We start from the raw sequence: 22,259 nt of genomic DNA, 5'->3' as shown, positions 1-22,259 counted from the left end.
AAATTGACCGTGCCTAGTTAAAGAATTCAATCTGTTCAATAGATTATGAGTGTCATTACAAATTTTTAATGAATAATGTGTATTTTTTTTAACCTGAAGGGCTGCCACATATGATTCTTCAGACCTAGTGGAATACTTAATTGAACAGGTATTCTATCATCATTCATCTAAACAATTACAAATGATAAATTTAATTAGCTCTATTCTGGACAGAGAATTAGATGAAAAATATTCTAAGAGCAAGGTAATCTTCAAAACCGTCTGAGTGTGAATTCAGATTCAGATTCAGTTTATTATCATTTATAACCACAAATACAATGCAGTTAAAAAATGAGCAACATTCTCCGGAATTATATCACAAAAAAGCACAAAACAGACCACACAAGAAAAACTACATAACATTTGGTAATCCCCAATCCAGAGTCCGGAGAGGCTGTTGTGTATTGATATCGCGCTACCGTCTTAGCATGTTCCCCAGAAAGGAACTACAAACCCATCAGACAAACCTAAACCTACAAGACCTACACAAAACCATATAGTTACATATAGTTATAGTTAACATATAGTTTCAACAGTGCAAACAATACCATAATTGATAAAAGACTGATAAAAGACCACATAATGACTCAACTATCAAGATAAACAAAGTAATTTCCAGTCTAAGATGAAATTGATGATCTCAGTTGCTCATATGATGTAAGTTTAAGAATTAACTTCTATTGCCACAGATAAGGGCCGGAATTTGGTGAATTTCATGATCCAGTTAGGACTAAGGGTACAAGATGAGAAGAATAGATCAAATGGATAACCAGAGACTTTTTTCCCAGTGGCAAATAGAGGGGCCATAACTTTAAGTTGATTAGAGCAAAGTCTCAGGGGGATGTCAGAGGTACATAGAAAATCTGAGTGCACGGAACACCCTGCCGGGGATGGTGGTAGAAGCAGGATGTTATGGACATTTAGGGAATTTTTAGATTGACACATGGATGTTAGAAAAATAGAGGCCTATGTTAGAAAGATGGATTAGATTGATTTTGGAATAGATTAGAAGATCTGTGCAATATCTTGTGTTGAAGATCCTGCACTGTGCTGTAATGTCCTACGTTCCTTGTTCATGCCCATGCCTGAATATTAATGTTCATGATAATCATGTGAGAAAAGGATCATTTAAGCTCATTCCCCACACCACTGCACAGTGTTCTTAAGTAAAACCTCAGATAGTGGTACAGTGCTACGTTTTGGATGATATATTCATTTGAGATCCATGTGGAAGATGCACAACAGTTGTCAAAGGAGCAAATGTTAACCCTCAAGCTACAGCACTAAAACAGAATTACTGAACATCATCATTTTGTTCTCTTAAGTGTCCCTTGATCTGTACAATTCAGTGCTGCTTTTCCTAAATTACAATTATGGCTAAACTTTAAAAAATAAATGTTAAGATTGACCATAGCTACCAGAAAACTGAAATGAGAATAGAAAATGATGAAAATATTAATTACGTAAAGTAACTGCTATGGAAAGTGAAACACTAAGATGAAGGTGAGTTTAGGAATAGAATGAGGTGGAGGATAAATGTGTGGCTGAGGGATTGGAGCAGGGGGCAGGGATTCAAATTTTTGGATCACTGGGACCTCTTTTGAGGCAAGTGTGACCTGTACAAAAAGGACGGGTTGCATTTGCATCCCAGGGGGACCAATATCCTGGCTGGGAAGTTTGCTAAGGCTACTGGGGAGAGAGAATTGTTGGGGGGGTGGGAACCAAACTGAAGAGACTGGGGAAGAGGCTGTTGGCTCACAAAAAAGAGAAAGCTTGGAGACAGTGTGTGAGGGAGGATAGGCAGGTGATAGAGAAGGGACACACAGTTTGAGATGTGTCTATTTTAACGCAAGGAGTATTGTGAACAAAGCGGATAAGCTTAGAGTGTGGATCAGTACTTGGAGCTATGATGTGGTAACCATTACAGAGACTTGGATGGCTCAGGGACAGGAATGGTTCCTTCAAGTGCCGGGTTTTAGATGTTTCAGAAAGGACAGGGAAGGAGGCAAAAGAGGTGGGGGCGTGGCACTGTTGATCAGAGATAGTGTTGCGGCTGCAGAAAAGGTGGAAGTCATGGAGGGATTGTCTACGGAGTCTCTGGGGGTGGAGGTTAGGAACAGGAAGGGGCAATAACTTTACTAGTTGTTTTTTATAGGCCGCCCAATAATAACAGGGATATCAAGGAACAGATAGGGAAACAGATCCTGGAAAGGTGTAATAATAACAGAGTTGTCAGGATGGGAGATTTAATTTCCCAAATATCAATTATCATCTCCATAGAGCAAGGGGTTTAGATGGGATGGAGTTTGTTAGGTGCGCTCAGGAAGGTTTCTTGACACAATATGTAGATGAGCCTACATGAAGAGAGACTGTACTTGATTTGGTATTGGGAAATGAACCTGCTCAGTTGTCAGTTCTCTCAGTGGGAGAGCATTTTGGAGATAGTGATCATAATTCTATCTCCTTTACAATAGCATTGGAGAGAGATAGGAACAGACAAGTTAGAAAAGCATTTAATTGGAGTAAGGGGAATTATGAGGCTATCAGGCAGGAAATTGGAAGCTTAAATTGGGAACAGATTTTCTCAGGGAAAAGTACGGAAGAAATATGGCAAATGTTCAGGGGATATTTGTGTGGAGTTCTGCCATAGTTACGTTCCAATGAGACAAGGAAGTTATGGTAGGGTACAGGAACTGTGGTGTACAAAGGCTAGAATAAATCTAGTCAAGAAGAAAAGAAAAACTTACAAAAGGTTCTGAGAGCTCGGTAATGTTAGAGATCTAGGTTATAAGGCTAACAGGAAGGAGCTTAAGAAGGAAATTAGGAGAACCAGAAGGGGCCATGAGAAGGCCATAGAGACAGGATTAAGCAAAACCCCAAGGCATTCTACAAGAATGTAAAGAGCAAGAGGATAAGACATGAAAGAATAAGACCTATCAAGTGTGACTGTAGGAAATAGCAGAGGTACTTAATGAATACTTTACTTCAGTATTCACTACGGAAAAGGATCTTGGTGATTGGAGTAATGACTTGCAGTGGACTGAAAATCTTGAGCATGTCGATATTAAGAAAGAGGATGTGCTGGAGCTTTTGGAAAACATCAAGTTGGTTAAGTCTCCGGGATCTTTGCATCATCAATGAGGACAGGAGAGGTTCCAGAGAATTGGAGGATTGCGGATGTTGTTCCTTTATTCAAGAAAGGAAGCAGAGATACCCCAGGAAATTATAGACCAGTGAGTCTTACTTCAGTGGTTGGTAAGTTGATGGAGAAGATCCCGAGAGGCAGGATTTATGAAAATTCGGAGAGGTATAATATGATTAGGAATAGTCAACATGGCTTTGTCAAGGGCCTGTCGTGCCTTACAAGCCTGATTGAATTTTTTGAGGATGTGACTAAACACATTGATGAAGGAAGAGCAGTAGATGTAGTGTATATGGATTTCAGCAAGGCATTTGATAAGATACCCCATACAAGGCTTATTGAGAAAGTAAGGAGGCATGGGATCCAAAGGGACATTGCTTTGTGGATCCAGAACTGGCTTGCCCACAGAAGGCAAAGAGTGGTTGTAGATGGGTCATATTCTGCATGGAGGTTGATGACCAGTGGTGTGCCTCAGGGACCTGTTCTGGGACCCTTACTCTTCGTGATCTTTATAAATGACCTGGATGAGGAAGTGGAGGGATGGGTTAGTAAGTTTGCTGATTACACAAAGGTTGGAGGTGTTGTGGATAGTGTAGAGGGCTGTCAGTGGTTACAGTGGGACATTGATAGGATGCAAAACTGGATTGAGAATTGGCAGATGGAGTTCAACCCAGATAAGTGTGAGATGGTTCATTTTGGTAGGTCAAATATGATGGCAGAATATAATATTAATGGTAAGACTCTTGACAGAGTGGTCAGAGGGATCTTGGCGTCCGAGCCAATAGCAGGATCAAAGCAGCTGTGCAAGTTAATGCTGTGGTTAAGAAGGCATATGATGCATTGGCCTTCATCAATCATGGGATTGAGTTTAAGAGCCGAGAGGTAATGTGGCAGCTACATAGGACCCTGGTCAGACACCACTTGGAGTACTGTACTCAGTTCTGGTCGCCTCACTACAGGAAGGACTGTGGAAGCCATAGAAAGGGTGCAGAGGAGATTTACAAGGATGTTGCCTGGATTGGGGAGCATGCCTTATGAGAATAGGTTGAGTGAACTTGGCCTTTTCTCCTTGGAGTGAAGGAGGATGAGAGGTGACCTGATAGAGGTGTATAAGGTGATGAGAGGCATTGATCATTTGGATAGTCAGAGGCTTTTTCCCAGGGCTGAAATGGTTGCCACAAGAGGACACAGGCTTAAGGTGCTGGGGGAGTAGGTACAGAGGAGATGTCAGGAGTAACTTTTTTACTCAGAGAGTGGTGAGTGTGTGGAATGGGCTGCTAGCAACAGTGGTGAAGGCAGATATGATAGGGTCTTTTAAGAGACTTCTAGATAGGTACATGGAGTTTAGAAAAATAGGGGGCTATAGGTAAGCCTAGTAATTTCTAAGGTAGGGACATGTTCGGCATAACTTTATGGGCCGAAGGGCTGTAGGTTTTCTATGTGTCTATGTTTCTATGAAGGGTTTCAGAACTGAAATGTAAATTGTTTCTCCTTTCCACAAATGATACATAACCTTTTGAGTGTTTCAGACATCTAGTGATTTTATTTTAAACTTGGGAAGTAGTTCTTCCATTTCTTACAAATTCTAAAGCCATTAACTGGGCTTTTCTGAGTGAGGGAAGCATATTTCCAACAAATACTCAACTAGAACATATTTGTAAATTCATTGGTTTATATGCAACCAGTGAATACTAATTAATTCACGTTCAAGTAATTTTGGGGCTCTTTTAATTCCAGGGAGCGGATATGAATATGACTGACAGTGAATCCCGCACCCCACTTTTGTGGGCCACTTCACATGGAGCCTGGAATACCGTGAAAACTCTGGTGAAGAGAGGTCTGCTGCTGCTATTGTCAGTTTCTTACAGCATTAGTCTGATTTCTGTTGTTGTGTGGTGTTTTCACGCAGCTGGATAGCAGTTTATCGAAACTTTATGAATTAACAGGAATCTTAATGCTGGATATCTATAACCAGGGAAAGGCAGTAGATGCACAAAAAAAAGAAATTGCTCGTAATTTGAGCTGTTAATTGCAGATTTTTTTTCTGTCAGTATTGTTGGGCTATTTCTCATCCAAGTAACGGGTGAGAATTATCTATACCCAAATAGTGGGTGGCATGGTCTTGTCATACTCATTGTGCTTCAGAAACAGGATTTATTTTAATTTTTGCAATTTACATGCTCTTCCCTTTCCTTTTGTGTGCTTCCTTGCCTTTGGATTTCCAAGACTATGATTGAGCTTGCAGAATATTTGGTTCTGTACCATGGTAAATTCTGTTCTGAATACCCCCGACATGAGTTTCAATAGTTTCACCAGAGAATCTGCTTTACTGTGGGTAATCTGTCTCATCAGTTGAACTCAGTTTACAGTGAAGCTAAAGAACTGGAAGTTCTTGCACATTAAGTAGATGTGTTAATATAGAACTACATGGGAGACTTGTGATTTCTTACTGCATTTCCAAAACTGGGACAAATGCACATTTGTGTGACATGCACGTGGCAATCTGCATTTGCCATCGCTGCATGGTAAACATTTGTTACTGAGGCATTGCTGTGTGTCTGGTGCAATTTTTTATTAGCATCAGATGCTCCAGCTCTTAAAGCCACCTGTCAACCAGCTACACTCATGCTAAGGAAACACACTCACAGGCCAAGCTTTCTAGGATCAGACATACTTCAGAAGTTCCTCACAGATCTGCATTCAGTAAGGGAACAGATTATGCCACCATTGAGGTAATTGATTTGGTATTGTATATTATGAATTATTGCTATTGTAAGAATCATTCCATAACTTTAATTATAGCTGATAATATTTATAACTTGTACAACAATCTGTTTTCTTAGGAGCTAATGTAAAGATTAAGAATAATATGCAATGCAACTTCCTTCATTTAACTGTCCTGCAGCCCAAAGGGTTACAAAACCTCAGTGAAGAAATACTTCAGGTAAATGATTATTTGTGCTTCTACTTTGACAGCTTTTAGACCTCTATTTTTCCATGATTATTAAAAATTGGGCTAGTATCTGAAAATTCAAACCCAGTTTGTTCTAAAGCTACAAGTTTGGGGAGAAAGGTGTATCAGCAATTTTGACATGTTTAAACAAATATTTTGTGGGTCTGTTAATTTCTAATCTATTTACCATTTTATCTTTTCTGTCTTTTGCAGTCCGTCGAAGTGCGTGAGCTCTTGAATGACAAAGATATTAATGGCTGTACTCCATTGCACTATGTATGCAAACAGGGTCTAACAGACTCTGTGGTTAAAATGTTGGCACTAAATGTATCTCTTCACTTGAAAACAGCAGACAAGAGATCATCACTGCATTTTGCAGCAAGGTAGGTTAGCTCACATATCACAAATGTATTGCTTTGATTATAAGATTTAGCTTCTTTATATGTCTGAGCTTCTGTTGGTCAGGGTCTGCCAAGGATATCACATCCTATCTGTCTAGATACACAAGCCAAAGCTTGCTATGGAGAGCAAGCTGTTGCCCACATAGCAAGCTCACCCTCTCTATGCATCTGATGAACCAAAAGGAATGGTAGAGACCAGTGCAGTTTGGGACCAGCAGCATCACGAAAGTTGCCAGTCAGTGTTGAACTCAACATAGGACTGCCTTAGGGACTACAGATCTGGATTTTCCCCTTGGGGTTTACTCCTGAAGTCTACCCCATTGTTGGGTGTAGCCACAAGGCAGTGCAGGTTTGAGATCAGCGTGTTCCTTCTCCTAGGTGAGCTGCCAACCAGGGGTGATGAGCCCATCCTCACAGAGTGGCTGGCTTTAAGATGCCAATAACCTGACATTGCCCCCTTCTCCTGTCAGTAGAAATGGTTCCACTGGGCTTCATAGCTAGGCTACACATGGAAACCAAGAGCTGGACTTGGTTGTTAGAGGTTATTTGAGATTGCATGCCATTGGGAGCATTTAGTAGGTAGTGGGAGCTCATCCCCATTACCACCTCTGGTTATAACAACCTTAAGGTTGTGTATATGCAAGTTGCAATAAATTTAAATACTTTGGAAATAAATGCTTCTCTTTGGTGAGCATTAAAGATTCCATGGCATTTTTTCAAAGTGTCCTTCAGTTGTTGTATCCCTCAGTTAGCATACAAATTAGGGACAGGAGTAAGCCATTCATCCCCTCTTTTCTGCTTGATTACTTAATCAATTTTTTTTGTCACATGTATCAAAGTACAGCGCAAAACTTGCCTCACATACCTTTCAAACAGATGGATTCATTACAACAGTGCTTTGAGGTAATACAAGGGAAAGCATGGCAGAGCACAGAATAATGAGTTGCAGTTATACAGAAAGTGTAGTGCAGGCAGGCAATAAGGAGCAAGGTTATAACGAGGTAGATTGAGGTCAAGGTTCCGTTTCATCGTACTGGGGAAAACATTCCATGGGACAGAAGTTTTCCTTTGGCTGGTGCTACATGTTTCAAGCTATTGTATCTTCTGCTCAATGGGAGGAGGAGAAGAAAGACTGTCTCAGATGGGTGGTGTCTGCTTATAATAGCTGTTTTATTGAGGTAGTAAGAATTATAGGCAGTGTCCACAGCTCTCTGCATTTTATTGCAGTCACAAAGAATGCGGTTGTCATAATAAGCCATGACACATTTGGATAGGATGCTTTTTATGGTGCTTTGATAAAAATTGATGAGGGTCAAAGGAGACATGCAAAATTTCTTTAGATTCCTGAGGAAGTGTAGGCTCTGGAGAGCTTTCTTAGCCACATCTTCAACATGGTTGGACTAGGACTGGCTATTGGTGATGTTCACCCCCAGGAATTTGAAACTCTTGATCCGTTCAGTACTATTGATGTAACCAGGAGCACGGGCATAAACGAAATCAATGACCAGATCACTGAGACTTGTATTCCACAATCCCACTTAACTCCATAATTTTTTGTCCCTTTGCACAACAAGAATCAAACTCCACCTAAAAAGTATTCAAAGTTTCCACTGTATTTCAAGGAAAATAGTTGCAAAGAGCCACAGCCCTCTGAGAGAAAAGACAATAACATCAACCCTGTTTTAAATTGCAATCCCTTCTTCCCAACCAGTAACCTCCAAGTTTAGTTTCTTCTTAGTTTAGATAAAATGGACTCTTGACCTTATTTCCTACTTGCTCTGCACTTGCCCTGTAACTGTAATGCCCTCAGTGTTCACCCTGTCAAGAATTCCCAGGACCTATATGTGTCAGTCATGGTGGCTCTCACATTTCTAATGTAAGGTAGATACAAACCTGGTCTGTCTAATGCTTCTCATAATACGATATTCTAGATTTTACATTTGTAGCACCTTCTTAGCATTCATTGCGAATTTCTGCTTAAGAGCTTTGGCATTATTCCAAGAAATATGAATTTCCCATCATGGAAAAAAATGACTTCTGAGATCAAAGCCTCTGGGTTCAGACAGAAGTGGGCAGAGAGACAAAGGCAAGGAACTGGGGGTCGGGTTTCTATGGTAGATAAGTTGCACATGAGGGGGATGCAGGTGCCGTCTGGTAGAAGGATCGGGGCCAGGAGGAAGTGGGTGAAGTTCTTCAAAGAAGAATGGGATCTGGAAATGGGGCAGGAGGAGATCTTAAGGTGGGTTTAGAGTCTGTATTCAGGAGGAGCTAAGCTTACTTTGGGGTGATCTGCAAAGAAAAAGTCATTTTTGAAAATTTCTACTGTTACTGTGTTTACAATTTTCTGGGGATTGCATTATAGTTGTACAGCTGGAAAGTTGTTTTCTTGCTTTGCTGCTAAAGAAGCTAGCTGGGAGTGAAATGGAGTTGTGGAGATCATGAGATCTGGATCAAGAGCTTAAGTTGGTGAAGTGGTCATGATTTCGATTAATCATATGTCAGGACCTGAGATCTTGGGTTGTAAAGGTCATTAGAGGGTTTGAATACGGGGATATCAATATCAGAGGATCAGGGGATTTAAGGGGTCCAATGAATGGGGAACTAGAAGATTGGAAATGGGTAGGGAGAGAGAGGGAATGACTTTAACACGGGTGAGAGTTGGGAGAGTTGTTTTTAATATGTGGATTTAGAGTGGCTGAGTTTCAGATTGGTTGGCAATGACATTGGGAGAGATGATGGTGTCAAAAGAGTCAAGGAGACCTATGTCATTCCGCTTATGGAAAAGAAGTATTATTGTTCATTGTATGACATTCTTGAATATAGTGTGGGATAGCACAGTAGAGCAGTGACGCTTTACAGTCCCAGTGACCTGGATTCAATTCATGCCACTGGACTTTGTACGTTCTCCTCATGACAGTGAGGGTTTCCTCGGTGTGCTCCAGTTTTCTCCCACGGTCCAAAGACATACCAGTTGGTAGGTTAGTTGGTCACTGTAAGGCTAGGATTAAATCGGGGGTGCTGGATGGCGTGGTTTGAAGGGCCAGAAGGGCCAATTCTGCCCCTTATCTCAAAAAACAAATCAAAGTGAAAGTCAAACCCACTGACACCAATATACTTTTAATTCCAGCTGTGGCCGGCTCCATACATGCAAACTGCTGTTGCAGGCTATAAATGACTCTAAGCTACTGAACGAGGGGGATGAGAAAGGGATGACGCCGCTGCTGCTGGCGGCACAGAACGGGCACACCGACGTGGTGCAGCTGCTCCTCAGGAAAGGGGCTCTCCTCATGCGGTGAGTGGTGAGGCCATGTTTTCATTCTCTACCACACTGAAAATGAGAAAGGGAAGACTTCTCACTCATTTCACTTTCTTGCTAAACTTAATAACATTTCCCATTGATTGGATTAGATCACTTTCTCATTATTTGCACTCAGAATAGGTTTTCTCTATTCTCTCCATGCAACATACAGGAAAACAATCGCCACTTCAAACAAATACAGCTCACTATTCTAATGTAACCCTTTATTTTCCTCTTATTCTTACTACCTGTCTATATTTCTTCCTGCCATCCTTTTTCCTTTTTGTCCATGCCTCTGAACCACTTCAGCAAAGATACACAGACCTAACCAGTTTAATCTGGTCTCATCTGCCACGTGATTTTCCTCTATCAGAAATTCCCTTTGCTCTTCCTGTCACTCAGTAAGATGTATTTCTCTTTATCAGGCCGGCTGAAGAGTCCCTTATCTGAAATTTCAACTGCTTCCCTTTTTACAGATGCTTCCTGACCCCCTTATCTTAGTATTTTCTGTTTTACCTCAGATCTACATCATCTGCAGTTCTTCCCAATGATCACATATTTCTTTACCTGCGCCAGCTTTCACTCAGATTTCTCTTGGTAAACATAATGCCCATGCATAACCCTTGCAGAATAGCTCATGTTTTGAAGCAGTGTTACTCCAAAATCCTTGGAGGATGATTTTTTTCTAATATCTGGATAATAGGGCTGAGATGGATAATAAATCAGCCATGATGGAATGGCTATGGTTATGTGGGCCAAATGAGCTAATTCTGCCTCTTCATCTTAAGGTCTTATAATTTGATGCCTGCCCTATTGCTGGTGAGCCTTACTCAATAGCTGCCATTCCGTTTCGGAATCAGATTTCTACAGCATTGCGGATTATCTTTCACCTACTGTTCTCCACCAGCTCCCTGAGATAGTTCTGGTTTGTTCTTGTTCCTCTAACTTCTCATTTGCCTGTTTTTTTTTTAATTAGCTATTTGTCAGATTCCCTTTTGAAATTTGTTATAGGTTCTGGTCTAGTTTATTGCTTCTGATATGACCTGTATGCATTAAGAGATCGGTCTTTTAATGATAATTTATTTTCAGACACTGAACTGGCAGTTCCCACGTGACCCAGCTATAGGTGGAACCTCATGTAACTACTGAGCTAGCTGTACAGGCAAAGGTTCTGCATCTCTTTAAGGCAGGCGAACAGAGAACATAGTACAAAGTTATAACAAATTTTATTAACAAACAGAGAGAGACAAGTCTGATTTCAAATGAAATACAGCTTCTGAGTTACCATCAGATCAAATAAAATGCAATAGTACTATCTTTAGCTTATGGCTCATACAAGACTGAAGTCTCATCTGTCTATCACAGTGTGAAATAAAATGCATCAAAAGGAACTGCGTAAGTAACGAACTTCACGTGGGTACACATGGTCACTGAAATAAATCAACCGAGACGATCGGCAATGCTGCCAGTCACCTTTAAGGCAACCTGGAGAGAAAGGTCCCACACTATTTTCCTTTCAGCTGGAAGCAATAGGGACAATTCTTGATTTAACTTGTCTACAGTCATACTGCCATTGTAAGATTACAGTGGAGGGAATGGCAGTAAAGATCAACAATTTCCATGGATCTCTAAGATTTAAGGAAATAACATGAGTGAAGAAAGGAGGGCGATGTTATCAAAGGCAGTAGGGTCTGAAGCATGCAAAATGTTAGCCTGTCTACTTGTGCCATAACTTGCAGACATGGTCTCTTTTGCAGGTTATAGTAAATTCATTAAAGGGATACACTAACGTAGACATCATTATTATGGGATGCGCTGTATGATCATGAACGTTCTTGGCAAACTTTTCTACTGAAGTAGTTTGCAATTGCCGCCTTATGGGCAGTATCTTTACGAGATGGGTGACCCCAGCCATTATTAACACTTCCCAGACTGTCTGCCTGGTGTCAGTGGTCACATAAGCAGGACTTGTGATATGTACCAGCTGCTCAAATTCCATCCATCACCTGCTCTCATGGCTTCATGTGGTGCCCTGTAGAGATTTGGCTAATGTAATCATGGTAGGTTAATACATAGTCAGGCTGAAGACAGCACGATGAGCTCTGCCTTGGAGGTAGTACTCGAGAGCATACCGTAGTTTCAAACCATTCCAGTAGTGAAGCTACTGTATGAAGATGAAGATGAGTGACTGAGGGGATGTGGATCATTTGTACCTTTTGTGGCACATGTGTTTGTGTGGCAACATATACAAATGATTAGACCTTACGATTCAGGAGCAGAATTACGCCATTTGGCCCATCGAGTTTGCTCCACCATTTCGTCTTGGCTGATCCACTTTCCTTTCAGCCCGAATCTCCTGCCTTCTCCCCGTACCCCTTCATGCCCTGACCAGTCAAGAATCTATCAAACTCCGTCTTAAACGTACCCAATGACTTGGCCTCCACAGTCACCTGTGTTGATGAATTCTACCAATTCATCACTCTCTGGCTAAAGAAATTCTTCCTTGTCTCCAGTCTAAATAGACACCCCTCTGTTCTGAGGCTGCGTCCTCTGATCCTAGGCTCTCCCACCATTGGTAACATTCTCTCCACATCACACTCTATTGAGGCCTTTCAGCAGTCAGTAGGTTTCAATAAGATCCCTCCCCCATTCTTCTAAATTCCAGTGAGTACTGGCCCAGAGCTATCAAACGCTCCTCATATGATACTCCTTTCAATCCTGGAAGCTGCTTTGAACCCTCTCCAATGTCAGCACAGCCTTTCTTCAGTATGACTCCATTTTTGTGAGCAGCGCCATTCAGCAAATGGCATGCAATAGACCCTGCATGTATTATGTAAAGACTTAGTGAGGAAGCAGTGAGCGACTGTAAGTGGACACCCACGTTTTCACACAGCAGCTGATACTGACGGAAGCAGACTGGCTCAGGGCACTGCACATTGACTCTAATACTGGAACTCCTGAGGACCTACAGAAGCATTTTGTTCACATTTGTTTTTCTCTAGAGTCAAGCACTATTAATATCATTCGAGTCCACTTCCTTGTGATCTTAAACAACATCTGGAGAAAGAATAGCACAAGGTGGAACAAAATGGTGCTGCTGAAGACTCAACATAGTGATTGGTTGACCTCATTAGTGATGGTCAGAGAGGGAAGTGACATGGGGCACTAATGATTAGCAGGCCAGGCAGCATTCGTGAGGAAGGAAACAGGTATAGAAAATTTCTGGGCTCCTGCCGTATAAGCAGGATTGCGGACCAGAGTGGCCACTGTTCTTTTCAAATATTGTCCTTTTTAGCTGGGTCTGCAGCATTTCCTCATGCTGGTTGTTAAAAGGGATTACAGTTATCAGGTCTCGTATGTGTACAGAATGGACAATACAAGTTCTGCAACTCATGACCTCTGTGATAGGGTAGTTAAGAAGGCCTATGGGGTGCTAGGCTTCATTAATAGGAGGACTCAGTCCAAGAGTAGAGAGGTCATGTTGCAACTCTACAAATCTCTGGTGACATCACACTTAGAGTATTGTGTTCAGTTCTGGTCACCTCATTATAGGAAGGATGTGGAAACTATGGAGAGGGTGCAGAGGAGATTTACCAGGATGTTGCCTGGATTGGAAAACGAGTCTTATGAGGCAAGGTTAGCAGAACTGGGACTTTTCTCTTTGAAGCATAGAAGGATGAGAGGGGACTTGATAGAGGTCTACAAGATTATGAGAGGCATAGATTAGGGTGGATAGCCAGTACCTGTTTCCCAGCAGAGGGCATACGTACAAAGTTAAGGGAGGGAAGTTTAGGGGAGACATCAGGAGTAAGTTTTTTACACAGAGGGTTGTGAGTTCCTGGAATGACTTGCCAGGGATGGTGGTGGAGGCTAAAACATTAGCGGTATTTAAGATCCTCTTGGACAGGCACATGGATGAAAGAAAAATAGAGGGTTACAGCGTAGTGTGGGTTTAGTTTTTTTTTAAGGAATATATGGGTCGGCACAACATTGAGGGCTGAAGGGCCTGTACTGTGTTGTAGTATTCTAGTGTCTAGTGAGGCAAAGGTTTCTGACACACTAGATCAGCTCACTTTACTGTAATAGAATATGGCATTGCTTAACTTTTCTATACTATCCGAAATCTAGTTGGACAGATAAATAAGCTTTTGCTTTATTTTTCGATCCATTGAAGTGACTACAAGTGTTGGACAGCTTTACATTATGCTGCCTTTGGAGGATATTCTCGAACAATGGAAGTATTATTACGGTGTAATACATCACTTCTTGACCAGGTGGATGAAAAAGGAGTAAGTGAATATGTTTCATTTATTTTCATTTTATCCATGCTACTTAGTTTTTGTTGATGTGTAAGACCCCAATACGTTACTTGTGCAACTTTGGTGCTTAGTAAACCAAAGCACTTTTTTAATTAAATTTTCTGTTCACATACCCAAGGCCCTATTGATCTAACCTTCTGCTTAACAAATGAAGCTCTCATTTTTCTCTTGCCACACCATTCCTCGTCCTACTCAACTCTCTCTACTGCCTTAAACCTCACCATCTTCATTAATTCCATGTTGCCAGCTACCCTCAGAGCAGATTAAGCCAATAAAAAGGTAACACCATTATTAGAGAGAGGCCATTGATTGACCAAGTAAAAGTAACGTAAAATCAGCGAAGTCTCCACACAGACTTCTTTTGATTGGATAACACTGATACATTGTGGCCATAAGTAACTATGTGCTTATGAAAAAAACTCCATCTGTATTTCTAGTTTAAAGGGAAATGTGGTTTTGAAATATGTATTTGTGGCAGGAGGGGACAGGAGTTTGAAATTAGGTAAAGTCTCAGTCTGAGGCCTTTGTCGGTCAGAGTCGACCATGGACATTGCGTCCTAGCTATCTAGATACACAAACCTGGGCAATACGATATGGAGAGCAAGCTGTTACAAACGTAGCAAACTCCCCCTATCCGTGACCCTGATGAATCCAAAGGAATGGCAGAGACCCATGCAGTTTGGCAGCAGCAGGGTTGCAGGAGTTGCCAGTCAGCGTGCAACTCAATGTAGAACTGTCTTAGGGACTCCAGCTCTGGAATTTTCCCTTAGGATTTCCTCCCAAAGTCTTCCCTGTGAGTGGGAACAGCTGCAAGGCAGCGGAGGTTTGAGATCAGAGTTTTCCTTCTTCTCGATGTGTTGCCAACCACGGCTGATGATCCCCATCCATCTGAAGCAACTGGTTTTAAGGTGCCAGTAACCTGCCTTTGCCCCTTCTCCTGTCAGTAGAAACTGTTCCGCCAGGCTTAGTAGTTAAGCCACACGTGAAGGCCAGGGCCTGGACTTGGTTGTCAGAGGCTACTTGAAGCGCACACCACTGAGAGCTTGTCCCCACTACCAACCCCGGCTATAACAACCTTAAGAAATATGGTATTTAACAAATATGTTGTGTTAAGATACATCAGATAGCTATAATGTATTCTATAGTGCTACATATTGAAATACAGGGAGAAATTTTAACTCATCCTTTCAGATATGAATGGGGTGGGAGGAGAGTTGAATACAGTCATCAGTTCAATTTACTTCACGCTAATTAAAACTTTAACCATGCTGATTAGCCATTGACCGATGGTGTGATTTTCAGCTGATTAAAAATGTAAAAGGACTCAGAATACCAGTAATACCGATGGCAAGGAAAACGTCTGTAATTTTGTGGTGTAAGTGAGAGCTTCTTGTCGGTTAATCTTCAATCATCTTTCATTGTCGTTCAGCCATTCCAAAGGGATAGAAAAGATTGTAGTTTTCACATTGTACCTGGTCAGATAGAAGTTATCAGCATTTTATAAAGATAGTTAATCATTCCAGTGGTATAGGTGGCATTATATTTTTCCGTGTATTATTAAAGTAATTCACAAAAACCTTCTTTATTATTCATTCCAAAGAACACGGCCCTCCACTTGGCAGCAAAAGGAGGACATAATGGTGCAGTGCGCCTCTTGCTAGCCAGGGGAGCTGCGATTACCCTGAACAAGAATGAAGCTTCCTTTTTTCATGAAGCAATTCGCAATAAAAGAAAGGATACCGCTTTAGTTATTGTCCAAAGTGAAAGGTACGAATGTGATATTTCACTTATTGCTGTGCTTATGTAAATTTTTGAAACAATTTATTATCAAAATATTTAGTTTAAGTATCATCTCTACAAAAAAGACAAAATTAAATGCATCAGCGCTGGCCAAATTATCAGTTATTAAATATACATCCAGATTGTTCTTCTGGAGTAGGCCTTCATAGAAATAAGGAGGTGACAAAATCCAGGCAATAAGGCCTACTGTGTGCAGCAAAAGGAGAGCAGGTGATGTGCCACACAAAGATTGGTTGCTTCAGAGTTCTGCTGGACGGTCGATGTGTCGCTGTTAGAGGTTGCTCTATGATTGTTTTGCTGAGTGTGAACAATACAATGTTCAAATGTGAGGGTTAGGTGGAAAAAGGAAAGGCCAGTTCTGCTTTGTACGTCCTCCAGATTGAGCATGCTCAGTTCTGTTTGCCGCCTCTCTGCCAGTGCTATTGCTCGTGCGAGCTTTTCCTGTCCGAGTTTGTGAGGTGGCGACACTATCCTCTCCTGTTATCCTGTTAGAGGGATCAATCAGATTCTCATAGTCAAAGAGTCAGCGAGAGACTATGACTCAATCGTTTTGCTACCAAATCCACACTATTGACTCCCCATTCTGTGCCAAAATATTATGGGAGTGAAGTGGGAGTGGAAAATGTGAAGAGATTTTAAGGTGCTTCAGCAACATGTGTGACTCTGGGTAGCCAATATTTGATGTAAAAAGCCTTGGGATTGCAAACACAAGTGAAGATGCAGAGGAGACTTTACAATTTCAGTTTAAACAAAGATCTTGCAAGAATGGGTAGATATGACTCAGATGACAGTTAGATAACTCCCTGCAGGGAATGGAACAATACCAGGCTCAGAATAATTAATTCAAAGGCACACATAACAGACAGAATGCCATGGGATTCACTATTTGAATTTTGTTATCTTTTCTCATTTTAGATTTGATGAATCTGTACAAGCCTTTTTACATGGTTCCTCTATGCAATGCCCAATACTGGAAATGATTGAACATCTCCCAGAAGCCTTTGCTGTAAGTCACCTTTTGAAATAATCGTTGCATTATTGTTTAGATGCTCATCGATTCTATCAAATCGCTTGAAATATTTTTGTAATGTGACTTATGCACTCTTTCTGTTTGTACAGCTCCGTAGAAGGGGCTGCTCCAGAATAAGTCTAATCTGGTGCAAGCTTCTATTAACCTTGGCCTTTTAGTACTTTTGTGGGTTTTAAATTGACAAATCATCTGAAATTGAATTGAATGCAAATTGAAAAACGTTTTGGATTTTATAATTTTGCATAATTAATTCCTTATTTTCACTCTCTACTTATTCCCACCTTTTCTTATGTTAAACAGTATAATAACCATATAACCATTTAACAATGACAGCATGGAAACAGGTCATCTCGGACCTTCTAGTCCGTGCTAAACACTTACTCTCACTTAGTCGCACCGACCTGCACTCAGCCCATAACCCTCCATTCCTTTCCTGCCCATATACTTATTTTAAATGACAATGTTGAACCTGCCTCTACTGGAAGCTCATTCCACACAGCTACCACTCTCTGAGTAAAGAAGTTCCCCCTTGAGTTACTCCTAAACTTTTTCCCCTTAACTCTCAACTCATGTCTCTTGTTTGAATCTCCCCTACTCTCAATGGAAAAAGCCTATCCACATCAACTCTATCTAGCCCCCTCATAATTTTAAATATCTCTATCAAGTCCCTCCTCAACCTTCTATGCTCCAAAGAATAAAGACTTAACTTTTTCAACCTTTCTCTGTAACTTAGGTGCTGAAACCCAGGTAACATTCTAGTAAATATTCTCTGTACTCTCTCTATTTTTTCTTTCCTATAATTTGGTGACCAGAACTGTACATAATACCCCAAATTTGGCCTCACCAATACCTTGTACAATTTTAACATTACATCCCAACTCCGATACTCAATGCTCTGATTTATAAAGGCCAGCGTTCCAAAAGCCTTCTTCACCACCCTATCCACATGAGATTCCACCTTCAGGGAACTATGCACCACTATTGCTAGATCACTCTGTTCTACTGCATTCTTCAATGCCCTACCAATTACCATATATATCCTATTTGATTATTCCTACCAAAATGTAGCACCTCACACTTATCAGCATTAAACTCCATCTGCCATCTTTCAGTCCACTCTTCTAACTGGCCTAAATCTCTCTGCAAGCTTTGAAAACTTACTTCATTATTCACAACACCACCTATCTTAGTATCATCTACATATTTACTAATCCAATTTACCACCCCATCATCCAGATCATTAATGTACATGACAAACAACATTGGACCCAGTACAGATCCCTGAAGCACACCACTAGTCACCGGCCTCCAACCTGAGAAACAGTTATCCACCACTACTCTTTGGCATTTCCCATCCAGCCACTGTTGAATCTATTTTACTACTTCAATATTAATACCTATTGATTGAACCTTCATAACTAACCTTCCATGCGGAACCTTGTCAAAGGCCTTACTGAAGTCCATATAGACAACATCCACTGCTTTACCCTTGTCAACTTTCCTCATAACCTCTTCAAAAAATTCAATTTGTCAAACATGACCTTCTACGCGCACATCCATGTTGACTGTTCCTAATCAGACCCTGTCTATCCAGATAATTATATATACCATTTCTAAGAATACTTTCCATTAATTTACCTACCACTGATGTCAAACTTACAGGCCAATAATTGCTAGGTTTACTCTTAGAACCCTTTTTAAACAATGGAACCACATGAGCAATATGCCAATCCTCCGGCACCATCCCCATTTCTAATGACGTTTGAAATATTTCTGTCAGAGCCCCTGCTATTTCTACACTAACTTCCTTCAAGGTCCTAGGGAATATCCTGTCAGGATTCGGAGATTTATCCACTTTTATATTCTTTAAAAGCACTAGTACTTCCTCTTCTTTAATCATCATAATTTCCATAACTACCCTACTGGTTTCCCTTACCTTACACAATTCAATATCCTTCTCCTTAGTGAATACCAAAGAAAAGAATTTGTTTAAAATCTCCCCATCCCTTTTGGCTCCATGCGCAGCTGTCCGCTCTGATTCTCTGTGTGACCAATTTTATCCCTCACTATCCTTTTACTATTAATATAACTGTAGAAACCCTTTGGATTTATTTTCACCTTACTTGCCAAAGCAACCTCATATCTTCTTTTAGCTTTTCTAATTTCTTTCTTAAGATTCTTTTTACATTCTTTATATTCCTCAAGCACCTCATTTACTCCATGCTGCCTATATTTATTGTAGATCTGTCTCTTTTTCTGAACCAAGTTTCCAATATCCCTTGAAAACCATGGTGCTATCAAACCTTTAACCTTTCCTTCCAACCTAACAGGAACATAAAGATTCTGTACCCTCAAATTTTCACCTTTAAATGACATCCATTTCTCTATTACATCCTTCCCATAAAACAAATTGTCCCAATCCACTCCTTCTAAATCCTTTCACTTCTCCTCAAAGTTAGCCTTTTCCCAATTAAAAATCTCAACCCTGGGTCCAGACCTATCCTCCTCCATAATTATATTGAAACTAAAGGCATTGTGATCACTGGACCCGAGGTGCTCTCCAACGCATACCTCTGTCACCTGACCTATCTCATTCCCTAACAGGAGATCCAACACTTCCCCTTCTCTAGTTGATACCTCTATGTATTGCTGCAAAAAACTATCCTGTACACATTTTACAAACTCCAAACCATCCAGCCTTTTTACAAAATGAGCTTCCCAGTCTATGTGTGGAAAATTAAAATCTTCCACAATGTGCTTACTACAAATATCTGCTATCACCTTACAAATTTGCTCCTCCAATTCTCACTCCCCATTAGGTGGTCCATAATACACCCCTGTAAGTGTTACTACACCTTTCCCATCCCACAATTCCACCCAAATAGCCTCCCTAGATGAGCCCTCTCATCTATCCTGCCAAATTATGAGGGGGATGGATAGATAGATAGATATAGTTGACGCGGATAGGATTTTTCCATTGAGAGTAGGGGAGATTCAGATAAGAGGACATGAATTGAAAGTTAAGGGGAAAAAGTTTAGGAGTAACAGGAGGGGGAACATCTTTACTCAGAGAGTGGTAGCAGTGTGGAATGAGCTTCCAGTAGAAGTGGTAGAGGCAGGTTTGATATTTGAAGTAAAATTGGATAGCTATATGGACAGGAAAGGAATGGAGGGTTATGGGCTGAGTGCAGGTTGGTGGGACTAGGTGAGTAAGCATTTGGCATGGACTAGAAGGGCCGAGATGGCCTGTTTCCGTGCTGTAATTGTTATATGTTTATACGGTTATAAAGCACCGCTGTAATATTTTTTCTGACAAGCAATGCAGCACCTCCCCCTCTTGCCCCTCTGATTCTATCACTCCTGAAGTAACGAAATCCAGGAATATTTAGTTGCCATTCACACCCCTCCTGCAACCATGTTTCACTAATAGCTACAACATCATATTTCCAGGTATCAATCCATGCTCTAAGCTCATCCACCTTTCTTTCAATGCTCCTAGTATTAAAATAAATGCATTTAAGAAATTCTCCACCTCTTACTTTCTGTTTTTCCCGAACAGTACAAACAACTTTACTATCTTCTTTTCCTTCCTTCTCCCCTATATCTTCAGTCTGAGCACTCCCCTTCTCTATCACCTGCCTATCCTCCCTCACACACTGTCTACAAGCTTTCTCTATTTGTGAACTAACCTCCTCTTTCCTAGTCTCTTCAATTTGATTCCCACCCCCCAACTATTCTAGTTTAAAGTCTTCCCAGTAGCCTTAGCAAATCTCCCCACCAGGATATTGGTCCCCCTAGGATTCAAGTGCAACCCGTCCTTTTGGTCTTACAAATATATCATTAGCAATAAAGTTCATAACTTTCTGAAATACTTGTGAAGGGGCACTGCACAAGGCTTCTTCCTCAAAATCTGGCATCCTTAATACTCTAAGTTTATTATTCCATTCCGTTTACTCCCTCACATATCTAAATTTCTTTGTTTTTATTTACAAATTTCTATTTTTCCCTGTTGCTTTAGTAATGTGTGATAATCATATTGTGTTACCTTGTAAAATGTATCACTTTCTGTAAGGGTCTATTCCATTCATTTTAAGGGTCTTTTGGACATATGCATGACAGAATCCTCAGATGACAAGAAAAGTGTAGACTACTCAGTAAGTGAACATTTTCTCAGAATCTAGAATTGCCCATGTTTTAACTATGATATAGCCTTAACGGTTTAATTCTACTATGCAGATTGAATATAACTTCAAATACCTACAATGTCCACTTAAGTTTAGAAAACTTGTGAAGGAGGACACGCGGGTGGAATATCCACCCCTAGCAACTTTAAATGTAAGTACATTTTTAATATTTAGCAGTTAATTGAAATATTCAGTGGGTTTCCCTTTATATTGTCTAAATGGATTCCAGAAACTCTTTCTAAATTACTCTACAGGTCAATATCCTTTGGAATTAAAAGGAAAATAGCAATGATGGGTTAAAAGAGAGCTGCAAACTCACAGACAAGAAAACATTCTGGATTTATGGGATCTGAATGCTAATATTGCTAGTGGGCTGCCACAGGGATCTGTGTTAATATTATTACTGAGAAAGTGGTTCAATCCCTAGTAAATTGTATTTAGTTTAGTCATGTGTAGCATTGTGGTCTGGACAAACATCATGCATACTTAAAGTTGACATAGATCAAAGCTGAAAATATTTGAGGAAGGAAAGGGCCTTCCCCTCACAGTTTAAGATATTAAGATGATAAGAAATAGGAGCAGAATTAGGCCATTTGGGCCATTGAGTCTTCTCTGCCGTTTCATTACGGCTAATCCATTTTCCCTCTTAGCCCCAGTCTCCTATCTTCTCCCTGTATCCCTTCATGCACTGACCAATCAATAATCTATGCCTCCACAGCTGTCAGTGGCAACGAATTTCACAGATTCTCTCGCTAAAGAAATTCCTCCTCAAGTCCGTTCTATTCTGAGGCTGTGTCCTCTGGTCTGGGACTCTCCACATCCAATCTATCAAGACCTTTTACCATTCAATACGTTTCAATTAGGTCACCACTCATTCTTCTGAACTCTAGTGAATACAAGCACAGAGCCATCAAATGCTCTTCATATGACAAGCCATTCAATTCTAGAATCATTTTCGTGAAACTCCTTTGAACCATCGCCAGTGTCAGCTCATCCCTTCTAAGAGCAGGGACCCAAAACTGCTCACAATACATGAAGTCAGGCCTCACCAGTGCTTTATGAATTCTCAACATTACATCCTTGCTTTTATATT

General features: G+C 40.7%; 1 protein-coding gene across 1 annotated transcript in view; it reads left to right on the top strand.

Annotated features, from left to right (window-relative positions):
* Positions 1-22,259, top strand: part of trpa1a (transient receptor potential cation channel, subfamily A, member 1a) — a 94,133-nt gene that overhangs the window by 33,255 nt on the left and 38,619 nt on the right. The window contains exons 8-17 of the mRNA XM_059953902.1: positions 100-148; positions 4,919-5,018; positions 6,025-6,125; positions 6,348-6,517; positions 9,663-9,827; positions 14,008-14,122; positions 15,753-15,919; positions 16,868-16,958; positions 21,077-21,136; positions 21,219-21,317. Coding sequence (XP_059809885.1) covers positions 100-148; positions 4,919-5,018; positions 6,025-6,125; positions 6,348-6,517; positions 9,663-9,827; positions 14,008-14,122; positions 15,753-15,919; positions 16,868-16,958; positions 21,077-21,136; positions 21,219-21,317 — 1,117 coding nt within the window. The remainder of the gene's footprint in view (positions 1-99; positions 149-4,918; positions 5,019-6,024; positions 6,126-6,347; positions 6,518-9,662; positions 9,828-14,007; positions 14,123-15,752; positions 15,920-16,867; positions 16,959-21,076; positions 21,137-21,218; positions 21,318-22,259) is intronic.

The sequence above is a fragment of the Hypanus sabinus genome, chromosome 1 (genome assembly GCF_030144855.1).
Source record: "Hypanus sabinus isolate sHypSab1 chromosome 1, sHypSab1.hap1, whole genome shotgun sequence".
Classification (NCBI taxonomy): Eukaryota; Metazoa; Chordata; class Chondrichthyes; order Myliobatiformes; family Dasyatidae; genus Hypanus; species Hypanus sabinus.
This window is presented reverse-complemented; position numbering and strand designations above follow the sequence as displayed.